Source organism: Canis lupus, chromosome 26, assembly GCF_048164855.1.
Source record: "Canis lupus baileyi chromosome 26, mCanLup2.hap1, whole genome shotgun sequence".
Lineage (NCBI taxonomy): Eukaryota > Metazoa > Chordata > Mammalia > Carnivora > Canidae > Canis > Canis lupus.
The window spans coordinates 25,015,050-25,027,866 of record NC_132863.1 but is presented as its reverse complement, the minus strand read 5'-3'; the positions used below and the strand labels follow the sequence as shown (position 1 = coordinate 25,027,866).

General features: G+C 42.6%; 1 protein-coding gene across 2 annotated transcripts in view; it reads right to left on the bottom strand.

Annotated features, from left to right (window-relative positions):
- ZNF341 (zinc finger protein 341) overlaps positions 1-12,817 on the bottom strand; it is a 46,999-nt gene that overhangs the window by 13,168 nt on the left and 21,014 nt on the right. For both annotated transcript variants that reach the window (XM_072800627.1, XM_072800629.1), the window contains 3 exons: positions 11,351-11,544; positions 8,768-8,958; positions 3,983-4,191 (listed from right to left, as the gene is read on the bottom strand). In XM_072800627.1, the coding sequence (XP_072656728.1) occupies positions 3,983-4,191; positions 8,768-8,958; positions 11,351-11,544 (594 nt within the window). The remainder of the gene's footprint in view (positions 1-3,982; positions 4,192-8,767; positions 8,959-11,350; positions 11,545-12,817) is intronic.

Below are 12,817 nucleotides of genomic sequence, written 5' to 3'. Positions count from 1 at the left end.
CATGTCACATCCTTGCTTAGAAGTCCCTACCTCAGCTTATGAGGCTCTAGTGGGTTGACCACTCCTACCTCTCAGACTTCATCTTTCTCCACTGCTCGCTTCAATTTTGCTCCAGCCATCTTGGCCTTCTTAATATACCTTGAATACACTAAACTCTTTCCTACCTCAGGGCCTTTGCACTTGATGTTCCTGCTACCTGGAACACTCTTCCCCAAGTATTCCCTTGGGTAGCACCTTCTTAACCTTCAGGTCTCACTTCAAATGTCACCTCCTTAGGGATGCCATCCTTGAGCACCCTGTCCCAAGTTGTCCCCTATGGCCTACCCCTAGGCACTCCCTATCAGGTCACCCAGTTTTATTTTCTTCTTAGCACTTATTATCTATGATTATTATTTATTTACTTGCTTACTTGATTATGATCAGCAATTGGGCTCTGGAGGCAGGGACCACATCTGTCCTGTTCATAACCTGATTTGAGTGCCAGTGACAATCTGTTATGTGAAAGAGTCAGCCAGACAAGGATCCAGGCCTGGCACCTGCTTGTTTCTGACCCTCAGTTTCCTCATCCCTAAAATGGGGTAGGAATCGCAAATGGATGTGCCCTTTGTTCATTCTTAAGATTGTCACAAGAGTCAAAGGACACAACTGTGCCAAACTGCTCATACATCACAAAGCATTATAGACACAGTCTCTACTCATAACATCACTGGCTAACAAGCCTTCAAAACAGCAGTTTCAGGTCACAAGCCACTCCCTAGTCTCCTGATCATTAAAACATTTGCCAACAAATGGACCTATTTATGATGAGATTCCAGTGAGGAATGCCACAGGTAAATGGGCAATTCATGCTCAAAGTAAAAACATGGGCCCTGACATCTGCATACCAGGGCCACCATGGGTAACTCACAGGGAGGCTGCACCTGTGGTAGGCCCAGCAGACTCCCTCAGGCCACACTCTGAAAACCACAGGCTAAATGCCTCCAGATGGCAAGAAAGAAAGAGCAAGTCAGGTGGGAGAGAGCTCCCAGGGGGACAGAGATCTTGCAGGTGGGTAAGGTAGGAGATGGCAAGAACTTCACAGGCTTGAGCAGTGAGGAGACACAGGTTTGTGTGGAAGGTAGTTCAGCAATAACCATTAGAATTAAAACTGCCGGGATGCCTGGGTGGCTCAGCAGTTGAGCGTCTGCCTTTGGCTCAGGGCGTGATCCTGGAGTCCCGGGATCGAATTCCGCATCGGGCTCCCTGCATGGAGCCTGCTTCTCCCTCTGCCTGTGTCTCTGCCCCTCTCTCTCTCTCTCTCTCTCTCTCTCTCATGAATAAATAAATAAAATCTTAAAAAAAAAAAAGAATTAAAACTTCCTCCCAGAAATGCCACCCTCACTAAGTCATCCAAGGTAACATCCCCAACACGGGGCAAACCAATGTCATGTGCCTGCTGATATGATGTGCTGAGGACAGAGCATTACTTTGTGATATTTCCTGCCAAGAGTGCCAATTCTGCATCTAACTTGAGGTCAAATCAGATAGATCCGAACTGAAGACATTCTACAAAATAACTGGCCTATATTCTTCAAAAATATAACAGTCATGAAAGACAAAGACTGAATGAGCAGCTGTTCCAGCTTAAAAGAGAATAAAGACACACTATCTGATGTGTAATGTGTGAACCTGGCTTAGATCCCTAGCCAGAAAAAACATTTACTTTGTCTATAAAGGATGTTATTGAAACAACTGCAAATTTTTGAATAAGGTCTGTATATTAGGAAACAGAACTGTATTGATTTAACTTTCTGATTTTGATAACTATACAGTACTTATATAAGAGATTGTCCTTACTTCCAGAAAATGTACACTCAAGTCAAAGGGTAAAAGAGCATCATGTCAGCAAATTATCCTCAAATAGCTTAGAATATAACAAAACAAATGTGGTAAAAAAATCAATGTCCCTAAGTCAGAGCTTGGCTCATAGTAGGTGTTCTCTTCCTTTTACTTTGGCATCTCACTCCAGAGAGTCACACAGTCATGGGAACTCGCAGATAATCCACAAATTGTTAAGGCAAAAGCAAAAGAAAATGCCCCCTGAATACAAATGGGAATTATCCATCACTAACCAGAAATCTCTACCCCTTGACTAGCCAAAGCTTTGCCTGGTTTTCCTACCTCTCTGGCTCTACTACTCAATCTCCTCCAGGGCAAGCTGCCCTATACATACCCATTTAAGGCCTGGTCTCCCTGTTAATTTCTCAATGCTTTTGTGGTTTCTACAGGCCCTTTTTACCCTGGCCCTACTTTTTCCCCTAGGCCACATCTTAACATCATTTCTTCCACTTCTACTCTATACAACAATCTTTCTAAGCCACTTGGTATTTCATTTTATGTCTCTACACTTGGTGTTCCTCCTACTAGGAATACACTCTACTCTACCCACTGTCTATTTGGCAAACTCCTATTCATCCTTCAAAACCCGGTTCAGATATCACTGCTTTAGGGACATCTTCCAATGTCACACTGTGGTACTTGTGTACCTTATATCTACATATACATTAGCATTTTGTCACAGTACATGTAAGCATATTTACACACCTGTCTCCCTAAGAAGCCTGTGCATTTTTTTTGTTTGAAAAATATTTTATTTATTCACTCATCAGAGACACAAAAAGAGAGGCAGAGACACAGGCAGAGGGAGAAGCAGGCTCTCTGTGAGGAACCCAGTGTGAGCCTCAATCCTAGGACCCTGGGATCACGCCCTGAGCTGAAGGTAGATGCTCAACCACTGAGCCACCCAGGCATCCCAAAGCCTGTGCATTCTAAAAGCAGGGTCTGTTGTTACTTATCTGAAGCCTAGACACGTCACCCAGGAGTAACAGAGGTTACTGGATAAATCTCTACAGACACAAGTTTGTACAGAGAAGCAAAACCATTCCAACATGAAAATATTCACTAAGAACTGGGAGAAGTCCCCTGACAAATACCCCTCCTTGCTTATCATTAATACCTATTCCCACGCACTCTGTGCAGGGTTTTGTGAGGCAGCTGCTCCCCGATGACATAAGGTGAACACACAACAAAATGACTCCAGGCAAAAATGTGGGATTTCACACTAATGAAAATGATGTTAGGTGCCTGCGGATAACCCATCAACTCAGGAAGGCTGGAAGAGCGATCAGAAAACAACCAAATAAGAGAAACTCAGTGAGGATGGTCACAGGACTGAGAGCTCAACAAGAATGATTTGAAGATGACAGGATTCATCAGACAAAACTGAGGGAGCCCTTCTTCATTTCTGCTAAAGGGATGCTCTGACTACAACAGAAGACTAAAGTGATGTAAAGGACTGCCAGAAAAAATCATTCCAAATAAAATCTGCACTTGGGGGACGCCTGGGTGGCTCAGTGGTTGAGTGTCTGCCTTCAGCACCGGGCATGATCCTGGAGTCCTGAGATCGAGTCCCACATCAGACTCCTTGCATGGAGCCTGGTTCTCCCTCTACCTGTGTCTCTGCCTCTCTCTCTGGGTCTCTCATGAATAAATAAATAAAATCTTTTAAAAAAAAATCTGCACTTGGTTCAGTCTTTGGTCATTCTAAGGATTAGACTATAGCTTCAACTTTAAACTGAATTGTGTAGGTTATAAAACAAACGAATCTTATCTTTATGATTTTTGCTTTCCAATATGTGCTTGCACATTCTAAGAATCAGTGTACCATTCTGTCACCTAAATTTTGTAGATTATCAGACAAAATAATATTTTCATGATATTTTTAGTTTGGGGGGAAAAATCAAATCCTTTTTCCATCATGAATGAAAAACTACTGGTTTCTCTTTTTTTCAGATTATTTTTTAGGATAAATGTCTACCAAGTTGAAGAATTCTATAAGGAGGGCCTGCATCTTCTCCCTCAGGTCCTTAGCAGTCAGAACCAGAAGGCTGCAGAGCCCTGGGGTCCCTGCAGGGAGAGAGAGGGGTAGTACAAGGGCACATACTTGTAGACGGCACTGTCCTTCTTGGGGCTGTGCTGTGGCAGGAGGCTATGGGAGTACTGGTGCACACCCAGATCATAGAGAGACGGGAAGTCCTTGCCACAGAGGTGGCAGCGATAGCTTAGCTCCTCCTGGTGGCTCTTGATATGCTCCAGAAATGTGTCGAGCTTTGGGAACGTCTGTGCACAGCTTTTGACCACACACTTGTATACCTTGAGGGAAGACAGAGACCAGGTGAGGGAAGGCAGACTGCTCCCCTGCTCCCCCTGCTGCTGGATTTCTGTTTTGTTTTGATTAGAGAATCCTCTCTGCTTAGCCAGTCACAAGGCCCCATTACCTTTCCCTCAGGTGCTGTGTGACCTGGGTATATTTAGAAAACTTATCCCAAACCTGGAAATACAATACAACATTGTGTCCTTCTGGTGTTGTACCACAGTAGTGGCTCTCCAATGTGAGGGTTCATTGCAGTAACATATTGTTGGGTACCATTCCCAGAGCATCTGATCCGGCAGGTGTGGGTGGCCCGAATATGTACATTCCTAACAAGTACCCAGGTGATGGAAGCTGAAGCTGCTGCTTTGGGCACCTCACTTTGAGAAGTTCTGTCTAACAAGCTTGCCTAGAGCATCTCACTCTGGGGGATGTGCCTTGCTTTGACCATTTACTATTGATCAAGATCCAGATTCTAGAGTTAAATATAATTTGCAAAAAACAGATCCAATATAAATGATTTTTGTAGGTAGAAAAGATATCCCCAAAGGTCATGGGTTTTATTGCCCTATAGGACATTCACCAGATTTGTATCTACCTTAGTGATCTTATTTGAATATTCCTTTCTAGGGGCACCTGGGTGGCTCAGTGGCTGAGCATCTGCCTTTGGCTCAGATTGTGATCCTGGGATTCTGGGATTGAGTCCCATGTCAGGGTCCCCACAGGAAGCCTCCTTCTCCCTCTACCTATGTCTCTGCCTCTATGTGTCTTTCATGAATAAATAAATAAAATCTTTAAAAAAAGAATATTCCTTTTTTTTTACTGGCAGAATTAACCAACACCAGAAGGACACAATACCAGTCTCTTAGATCCTCATCTGAACTGGCTTTGTCATCCTTTTAATTTCCTTATTAATGAGTTATATAAAATTCTGGCTCATGCTCACTGTTATTTATATGAGAGTTATATTTTTAAATTTTGAAAATTATACTTTGACAAGTATACTCCTGATTGCCTGTATAATTCCATTTGCTCGTTCTTTCTAACAAAGTGAACCCTGATTTGTGCAGGATGGCAACATGCCCAGTTAAAATACTTGATCTCCCTGGCTCCCTGGCATCTAGTATCAGCCACGTAGCTCTTTTCTTGCCAGTGATATGCAGGCAGTAGTCCTTAGGGAAGACATTACTTCTATAACACAAAAGGCAAAAGCTTTTAAGAGAAATCCTTTCCATTTTTCTCATTTGTCCTGACTGGAATACAGACTGGAAAGCAGGTGATATCTGCAGATATAGCAGCTATCATGCAATCTTGAAGATCAAAGTCACAGGCTAAAGATGGCAGGGCCGAAAACCAGAAGAAGCCTGAGTCTACAATGACATATCTGACCTGCTATACAAGCCCAACACTGCTTACTTACAGACATCTTGTAACATAAGGGAGATAAAACCCTAACTAGTTAACTAGTTATGTCTATTATTTTCTATTATTTGCAGAGTAATAATGAGTTCCTAAGTGACAGAGCACATGCACTGTCTTTGACTGATGAGAGATCTACAGAGGGCTTCTAGGAAAAGTTTTCTTGCTCCTAGAAGAGACACAGAGAAGATAGCCCATGTTTGTTGTGTCTGGACTACTGCCTACAAAGAGTGACTACCATCCCAGGAACACAGACAATCTGTCAGTACAGAATAAGGTCATACCCTGAGGTGGTAGAGACAAGAGCTGGAAGGGCACAGGGACCCTGATGTTGGATTAAGTCAACTGACCATCTCAGGCCTGGAGCTGCCCAATCTTGGGTTTTCTTATTATGTGTAATGACAAACCTCTTAATTGTCTAAGCAGTTTGAGTCAAAGTTTTCTGCGATTTTCCCCAAGGGTATTCTAGCTTAATTTCCTCAACCCCCCGTTGGGGATCTAGGGTAAGAGAAAAGTTAGAGATTTGGACAAAGATTTGATTATAGTGATGCTTACCATGGTTTTGCTTACAACAGCAAAACACAGTTCATATCCCGCATATTAAAACAATGGGATTTTTAAAAATATAGCTGTTAAAAATTATGTTTTTTAAAAACAGTAACATGAGAAAATTTTCAATATAAAATTAGGTTAAAAAATAGAAAGCGAAAAAAAAAAAAATAGAAAGCGCAGGGACGCCTGGGTGGCTTAGCAATTGAGTGTCTGCCTTCAGCTCAGGGCATAATCCTGGAGTTCCAGGATTGAGTCCCACATCGGGCTCCCTGCATGGAACCTGCGTCTCCCTCTGCCTATGTCTCTGCCTCTCTCTGTGTCTCTCATGAATAAATAAATAAAATCTTTAAAAAAAAATAGAAAGCACAAATCTCAAGAGAATTTATGCTTATTAAAAAAAAAAATCTCAAAAGGCCCCATAGGGATGATTCCACTTACAACGTTCTCAAAATGACAAACTTATAAAGACAAACTGATTAGTGGCTTGCAGAGGCTGAGGATATTGCAGAAGAGCAAAGCAGGTGTAACTAATGAGGGGTGGAACAAGAAAGATCTTTGTGGTGATGGAATAGTCTGCGATTGCAATACAAACCTACACAGGTAGTAAAATGGCAAAGAACTATACATATGCTTTATACTCATGTCAGTTTCCTAGTGTAGCTATCAGGCTGTACTTATGTAAGATGTAATCATGGAGGGAAACTGACTGAAGGGTATAAGGGATCTCTCCCTACTATCTTAACTCTATAATTATCTTGACTATGTTACTCTATAATTCTTCCAAGAGAAAAAGTTAAGAAAAAAAGTTATCAGAAAAAAAAGTACAATTCAAAACTATATGTGTGTATAGATCCCAATTATAATAAGAAAAATAGAAGCTTTACAAAATATGGTGGATTTTGTGCTGCATTCTGGGGAGGATATACTGCAAGGCGGTTAATGACATGGGGTTTGGCTTTGAGCTCTGACCCAGTCGGTTACTGGCACTGTGGATCTGGATAAGTCACTTTGCCCCTCTGGGCCTTAGTTTTTCATTTGGATATACTGGAAATGCCTATCTCTAAGGCTGTTATGAAGATTAAAAAAATATTGAATGTAAAGCATTTAGCAGGTGTCCAGCATATAATAGATACATTCCTCAACCTATACATTGTTTTTTTTAATTTTATTTTTTTAATTTTATTTTTTTTTTTATTTTTATTTTTTTTTAATTTTTATTTATTTATGATAGGCACAGAGAGAGAGAGAGAGAGAGGCAGAGACACAGGCAGAGGGAGAAGCAGGCTCCATGCACCAGGAGCCCGATGTGGGATTCAATCCTGGGTCTCCGGGATCGCGCCCTGGGCCAAAGGCAGGCGCCAAACCGCTGCGCCACCCAGGGATCCTGGTTTTTTTTTAATTTTAAAAAAAGATTTTATTTATTTGAGTGACACCTGGGTGGCTCAGTGGTTGACTTCAGCTCAGGGTATGATCTCAGGGTCCAGGGATGGAGTCCCACATCAGGCTCCTGTGTCTCTCATGAATAAATAAAAAATGTTTTTAAAAAGTGTTTTATTTATTTAAGAGAGTGAGTGAGTGACAGAGAGCAAGCATAAGCGGGAGGAGGGGGGCAGAGGGACAGGGAGAAGGAGAAGCCGAGTCCCCACTGAGCATGGAACCTGACACGGGGCTGGATCCCAGGATTCCAGGATCATGACCTAAGCCAAAGGCAGACATCCAATCTACTGAGCCACCCAGGTGCACCCAACCTATACATTCTTTAAATTTTTCTGAATTTTCTTTTTTTAAAAGATTTTATTTGTTTGTTTGTTTGTAAAGATTTTATTTATTTATCCATGAGAGACACAGAGAGAGAGGCAGAGACGCAGGCTCCCTGCAAGGAGCCCAATGAAGGACCCTATCCAGGACCCCTGGGATCACACCCCAAGCTGAAGGGAGTTGCCCAACTGCTGAGCCACCCAGGTGTCTCGTTTTATTTACTGTAGAGAGAAGGAGAGAGAGAGTGAGCACATGTACCTGAGTAGGAGGAGGGGCAGAGGAAGAGGGAGAGAGAGAAACCTAAGCCGGCTCCAAGCCCAGAGCAGAGCTGGATGCAAGACTCAATCTCACCACCCTGAGATCATGATCTGAGCCAAAATCAAGAGTCAGATGCTTAATTGACTGAGCCACCCAGGCATTATTGAAGTGTACACTTTAAAAGGGGTGAATTTTGTGGGATGCAAATTACATCTTAATTAAAAAAAAAAAAAAAAAACAGAAACAAGACTAGGGCCCTAAGTTCTCATAGGTAGGTGTTTAGACATGAGATTTTCTTGGGGTATTAAGAATTTTTCTCCTGTTTGTTTATTTGTTTGTCTTTCTCCTGTTTGATTTCTCCATTATATAACCCCTAAGAGGTGAGTTTCCTACCATGGCCTAGCAACATCATGACGCAGGAAGCTGACCCCACCCAGAGAGGGTAAGCCTGGCCTATCACAAGTGGTTAGATGGTAGCTCACTGCAGTGGGGCCCATTCCTGGACCTTCCTGGGCAGGGTTCAAGACCCTAACACCAGCCAAGGCTCATGCCTAGGGTGGTTGTGACCTCTGCTGCCCACCACGCACTTACCTGCTCATTCTTATGCTGGGTCATGTGGGACTTGAGCTGGAAGTAGGTGCTGAACTTGCTGGGGCAAAACTGGCACAGGTAGGAGCTGTCAATGAGAACGACCTGCTTGGCCTCCAATTTGTCCCCTTCATCCTCACCTGCTGCGGGCAAGGCCTGAGGCTGTGGGGCACTCGACAGGGACTGGCCCAACCCTGCAGACGAAAACCAAGGATGAAGTCACTGAGAAGGGCAGGGGAAGAGTCAGGACAGGGAGCCATGACATTCTGGAAGGACCCACAGAGCACCTCCTGTGTGTTGCTGGATTTACCCTGCCACCTACCACGTGCTTGGTGATGGACACTGTACTCAAGGCGCTACACTCACATTCAGCTTTGTGTACTGATACAGCCATTCCAGATGCTCACCTCCTGAATACTTACATCCTGATTGGTAAATTGCTGTTACCTCAAATCTCCCCTACTGGCCTTTCCCTCCGCCTCTCTGTGGTTGCTAAAAATCCCAAACACTACTCCTAGCTGTATTCATCATGCCTCCCCGACTCCTTGTTTTAATTACAATCATTTGTTTAGCTGTTCTTCCCTCACTTTCTGAGAACAGGGGCCTCCACAGTAGGCCTCCATAAATGTCTGCTATATGGTTGAACCCCTGGTGCCAGGCACTGCAGGAACAGAAAAGAAAAGAAAAGAAAAGAGAAAAAAGAAAAAAGGAAAGGGAAGGGAAGGGAAGGAAAGGGAGAAGAGAGAAAAAGGGAAAAGAAAAGAAAAGAAGAAAGAAAAGAAAAGAAAGGGAAGGAAAGAAAAGGAAGAAGAGAAGAGAGAAAAAGAGAAAAGACATAGGTAAAAACATAGGCTTGGATTAAGGCAACGGCAAATTCTAGAATGGTAAGTAGAATTAAAATAATAAAAAAGAAGAAAAGAAAAGAAAGAAGAAAAGAAAAGAAAAGAAAAAAGAAAAAAGAAAAGAAAAGAAAAGAAAAGAAAAAGAAAAAGAAAAAGAAAAAGAAAAAGAAAAAGAAAAGAAAAGAAAAGAAAAGAAAAGAAAAGAAAAGAAAAGATTCCTCCCCCAAAGAGCTCAAAAATATATACAGGGCACACACAGAATGACTAAACACACTGTAGGGCTAGTTCCAACAGGAGGGTCAAACAAAAGTGGTCACATGCTGCTAGTGCAGCAAAACACCCCCTTTGTTAGCTGGTATGTGACAAGCATTGCTCAATCATGGGACTAAACAGGACAGGCTTAGGCCCTGGGCCTACACCGTCCAATACAGTGGCCATGAGCCACATGTGATGACTGAGAACTCGAAATGTGTCTGGTCCATATCCAGACATGCTGTAAACATAAATATACCCTGGATTTTGAAAACAGTATAAAAAAGAATATAAAATATTTTATTAATAATTTCCTTATATTGGGGTGCCTGGGTGACTCAGTTGGTGGAAGTGTCTGCCTTTAGATCAGGTCATGATTCGAGGGTCCTGGGATGGAGCCCCATAGCAGTCTCCCGCTCAATGGGGAGTCTGCTTCTCCTTCTCCCTCTGCTCTTCATCCTCCACTTGAGCTCTGTCTCTCTCTCTTAAATAAATAAATAAAATCTTAAAAAAAAATTTCCTGGGGCACCTGGGTAGCTCAGTGATTGAGCATCTGCCTTTGACTCAGGTCATGATCCCGGGGTCCTAGGATCGAGACCAGCATTAAGTTCCCCACAAAGAGTCTGCTTCTCCCTCTGCCTATGTCTCTGCCTCTCTCTGTGTGTCTCTTAGGAATAAATAAACAAAATCTTAAAAAAAAAACCACAACAACTTATTTATATTATATGTTAAGATGATAATATATTAGGTTAAAAAATGATTAAAATTAATTTTTTAAAGATTTTTATCTATTTATTCATGAGAGAGAGAGAGGCAGAGACACAGACAGAAGGAGAAGCAGGCTCTCTGTGGGGAGCTTGATGCAAGACTCAATCTTGGATCCTGGGATCATGCCCTGAGCCAAAGGCAGACACTCAACCACTGAGCCACCCAGGTGTCTCTAATTTCGATTTTTTTTTTTAAATTGTTTTTATGTAGCTACTAGAAAGTTTGTTCATATTACATTTTTGTTAACAGTACTGCTCTAGGCCTAGTAGTCCTCAACCCCCATATAGAATAGGAATTAAACCAATATCAAGGACATGATCATCAGCACAGGGACAAGTGATGGCTCGTGTGAGAATCCTACAAAGTATAAAGGAGCTTTGGAGACCATCTGCCCATGGAAGTCAAACAGGTTTCAATTTCAAGTCAGCTGATAGTGACTGCCTGGAGCAATACAGTGAAAGCAGATTCTGAGGCAGATTCCATGCGCAGCAAAAAAGACAGGTGATTGATTAGTGTTGTCTACCATGGGCACAGTATTAGAGTAAGGCCAGGCTTCCTGTATATTTGCCATCCCTCCTTTCATGCTATGCACCACTTTATAGATGAAGTAGACTGAAGCCCAGAGGGGTCAAGACGATTGCCCAAGATCACACAGCTAGGAATGAAACCCACAAAGCTTCAAAGGACAGGTATGAGAACAACGGCATTCCTCAATTCTACCTACCTGCGTTTTCCTCATCTTCCTGCCTGCTGGGGTTGAGGGCCATGACCTGTACGGTCACAGAGTTGCGAGAGACAGTGCCACCGCTACGCCCTGGAGGCCACACCTTATGAGTCTGCATGTGTTTCTTGACATTAGATTTCTGGGCAAAGGCACGGCCACATGCAATGCACTGGAAGGGCTTCTCCCCCGTATGGCTGTGGGAAACAAAGCTGGTCAGCACTCTCATGTACGAGCTGGGATGTGACCTCAGCAGAGGAGCTCATAGCCCCCAAGAAGGCCCAGGTGGAGCATCCTGGGTGCCGTTGGCTATCTAGTGACAAGCTGCTGACACCATGAGGATAAGCAGCCAGGCCAGAGACAGACAGACCCTGGGCTCCCAGTGACTTTACTGAGTTGCTGAATCAACCAGCCCTAGAGCTGGTCTTCTCTGTTGCCATCTCATACTGTGAGATAAAACATTTCCTAACTGTTTAAGCCTACTTAAATCAGGATTTTATTCTTTGAAGGAGAAATAGCACAATCACAGCATAGCACTTGTAACCATTACTTAATATCTACCTTCAAATCAATCCAATTTTTCAAACTTAAAATAATTAAAAAATTAAGCTTCCTATCATTATATGGGAAACCACTTATCAATAAAAAGTAATGAAAAATGCAATAACTTATAAAACAATATTATTAAGATCTACAGAGCTGCATTGTCCAACAAGGTTAACATAAACCACACTGGACTATTTAAATTCATTAAAATTAAGTTAAATTAAAAATGCAGTTTCTTAGTCATACTAGTCACATTTCAAGTGCTCAGTAGCCCCATATGGTTAGTGGCTACCCTACTGGACAGTGCCAATTTGGGCATTTCCATCCCTGCAGAAAGTTCTATTGAACGGCACTAGTGTAGATTAGAGGGTCTCAGAACTGAGTCTGATTTTGCCCTTCAGAGGACATTTGGCAATATTTGGAGACATTTTAGATTGTCATAGCTGAGGAGTGAGAGGTGCCACTGGCATCTAATGTTAGAGGTCAGGGATGCAGCTAAGCACTCTACCAAGCACAGATTAGCCCCTCTCAAAAAACAATGATGTGATATAAAATGTTAATAGTGCTGGGGCACCTGGGTGGCTCAGTCAGTTAAACATCTGATTCTTGATCTCAGGGTCATGAGACCCTGCCTGCCACGATTGGAATCTGAGGTATATACATATGCACGCGACCACGCGCTCTCTCCTTCTCTCTTTGCTATAAAAAATGAGCAAGTATGTGAGAGGTGTTCAAAACAGACTAGCACCCAAATGGAGACTTTCCTCTTTGACGCTTCAAAGATTGAAAGAATTCAAAAAGAGAATAATTTTCTACATCTTTCAGAATTTCTCAACACCATAACCACAAGGCACCTAAAATCATCTCAGGTACCAACGTATCCCACTCTGTGAAAAAGAGTGAACAAGATCCCCACACACACAC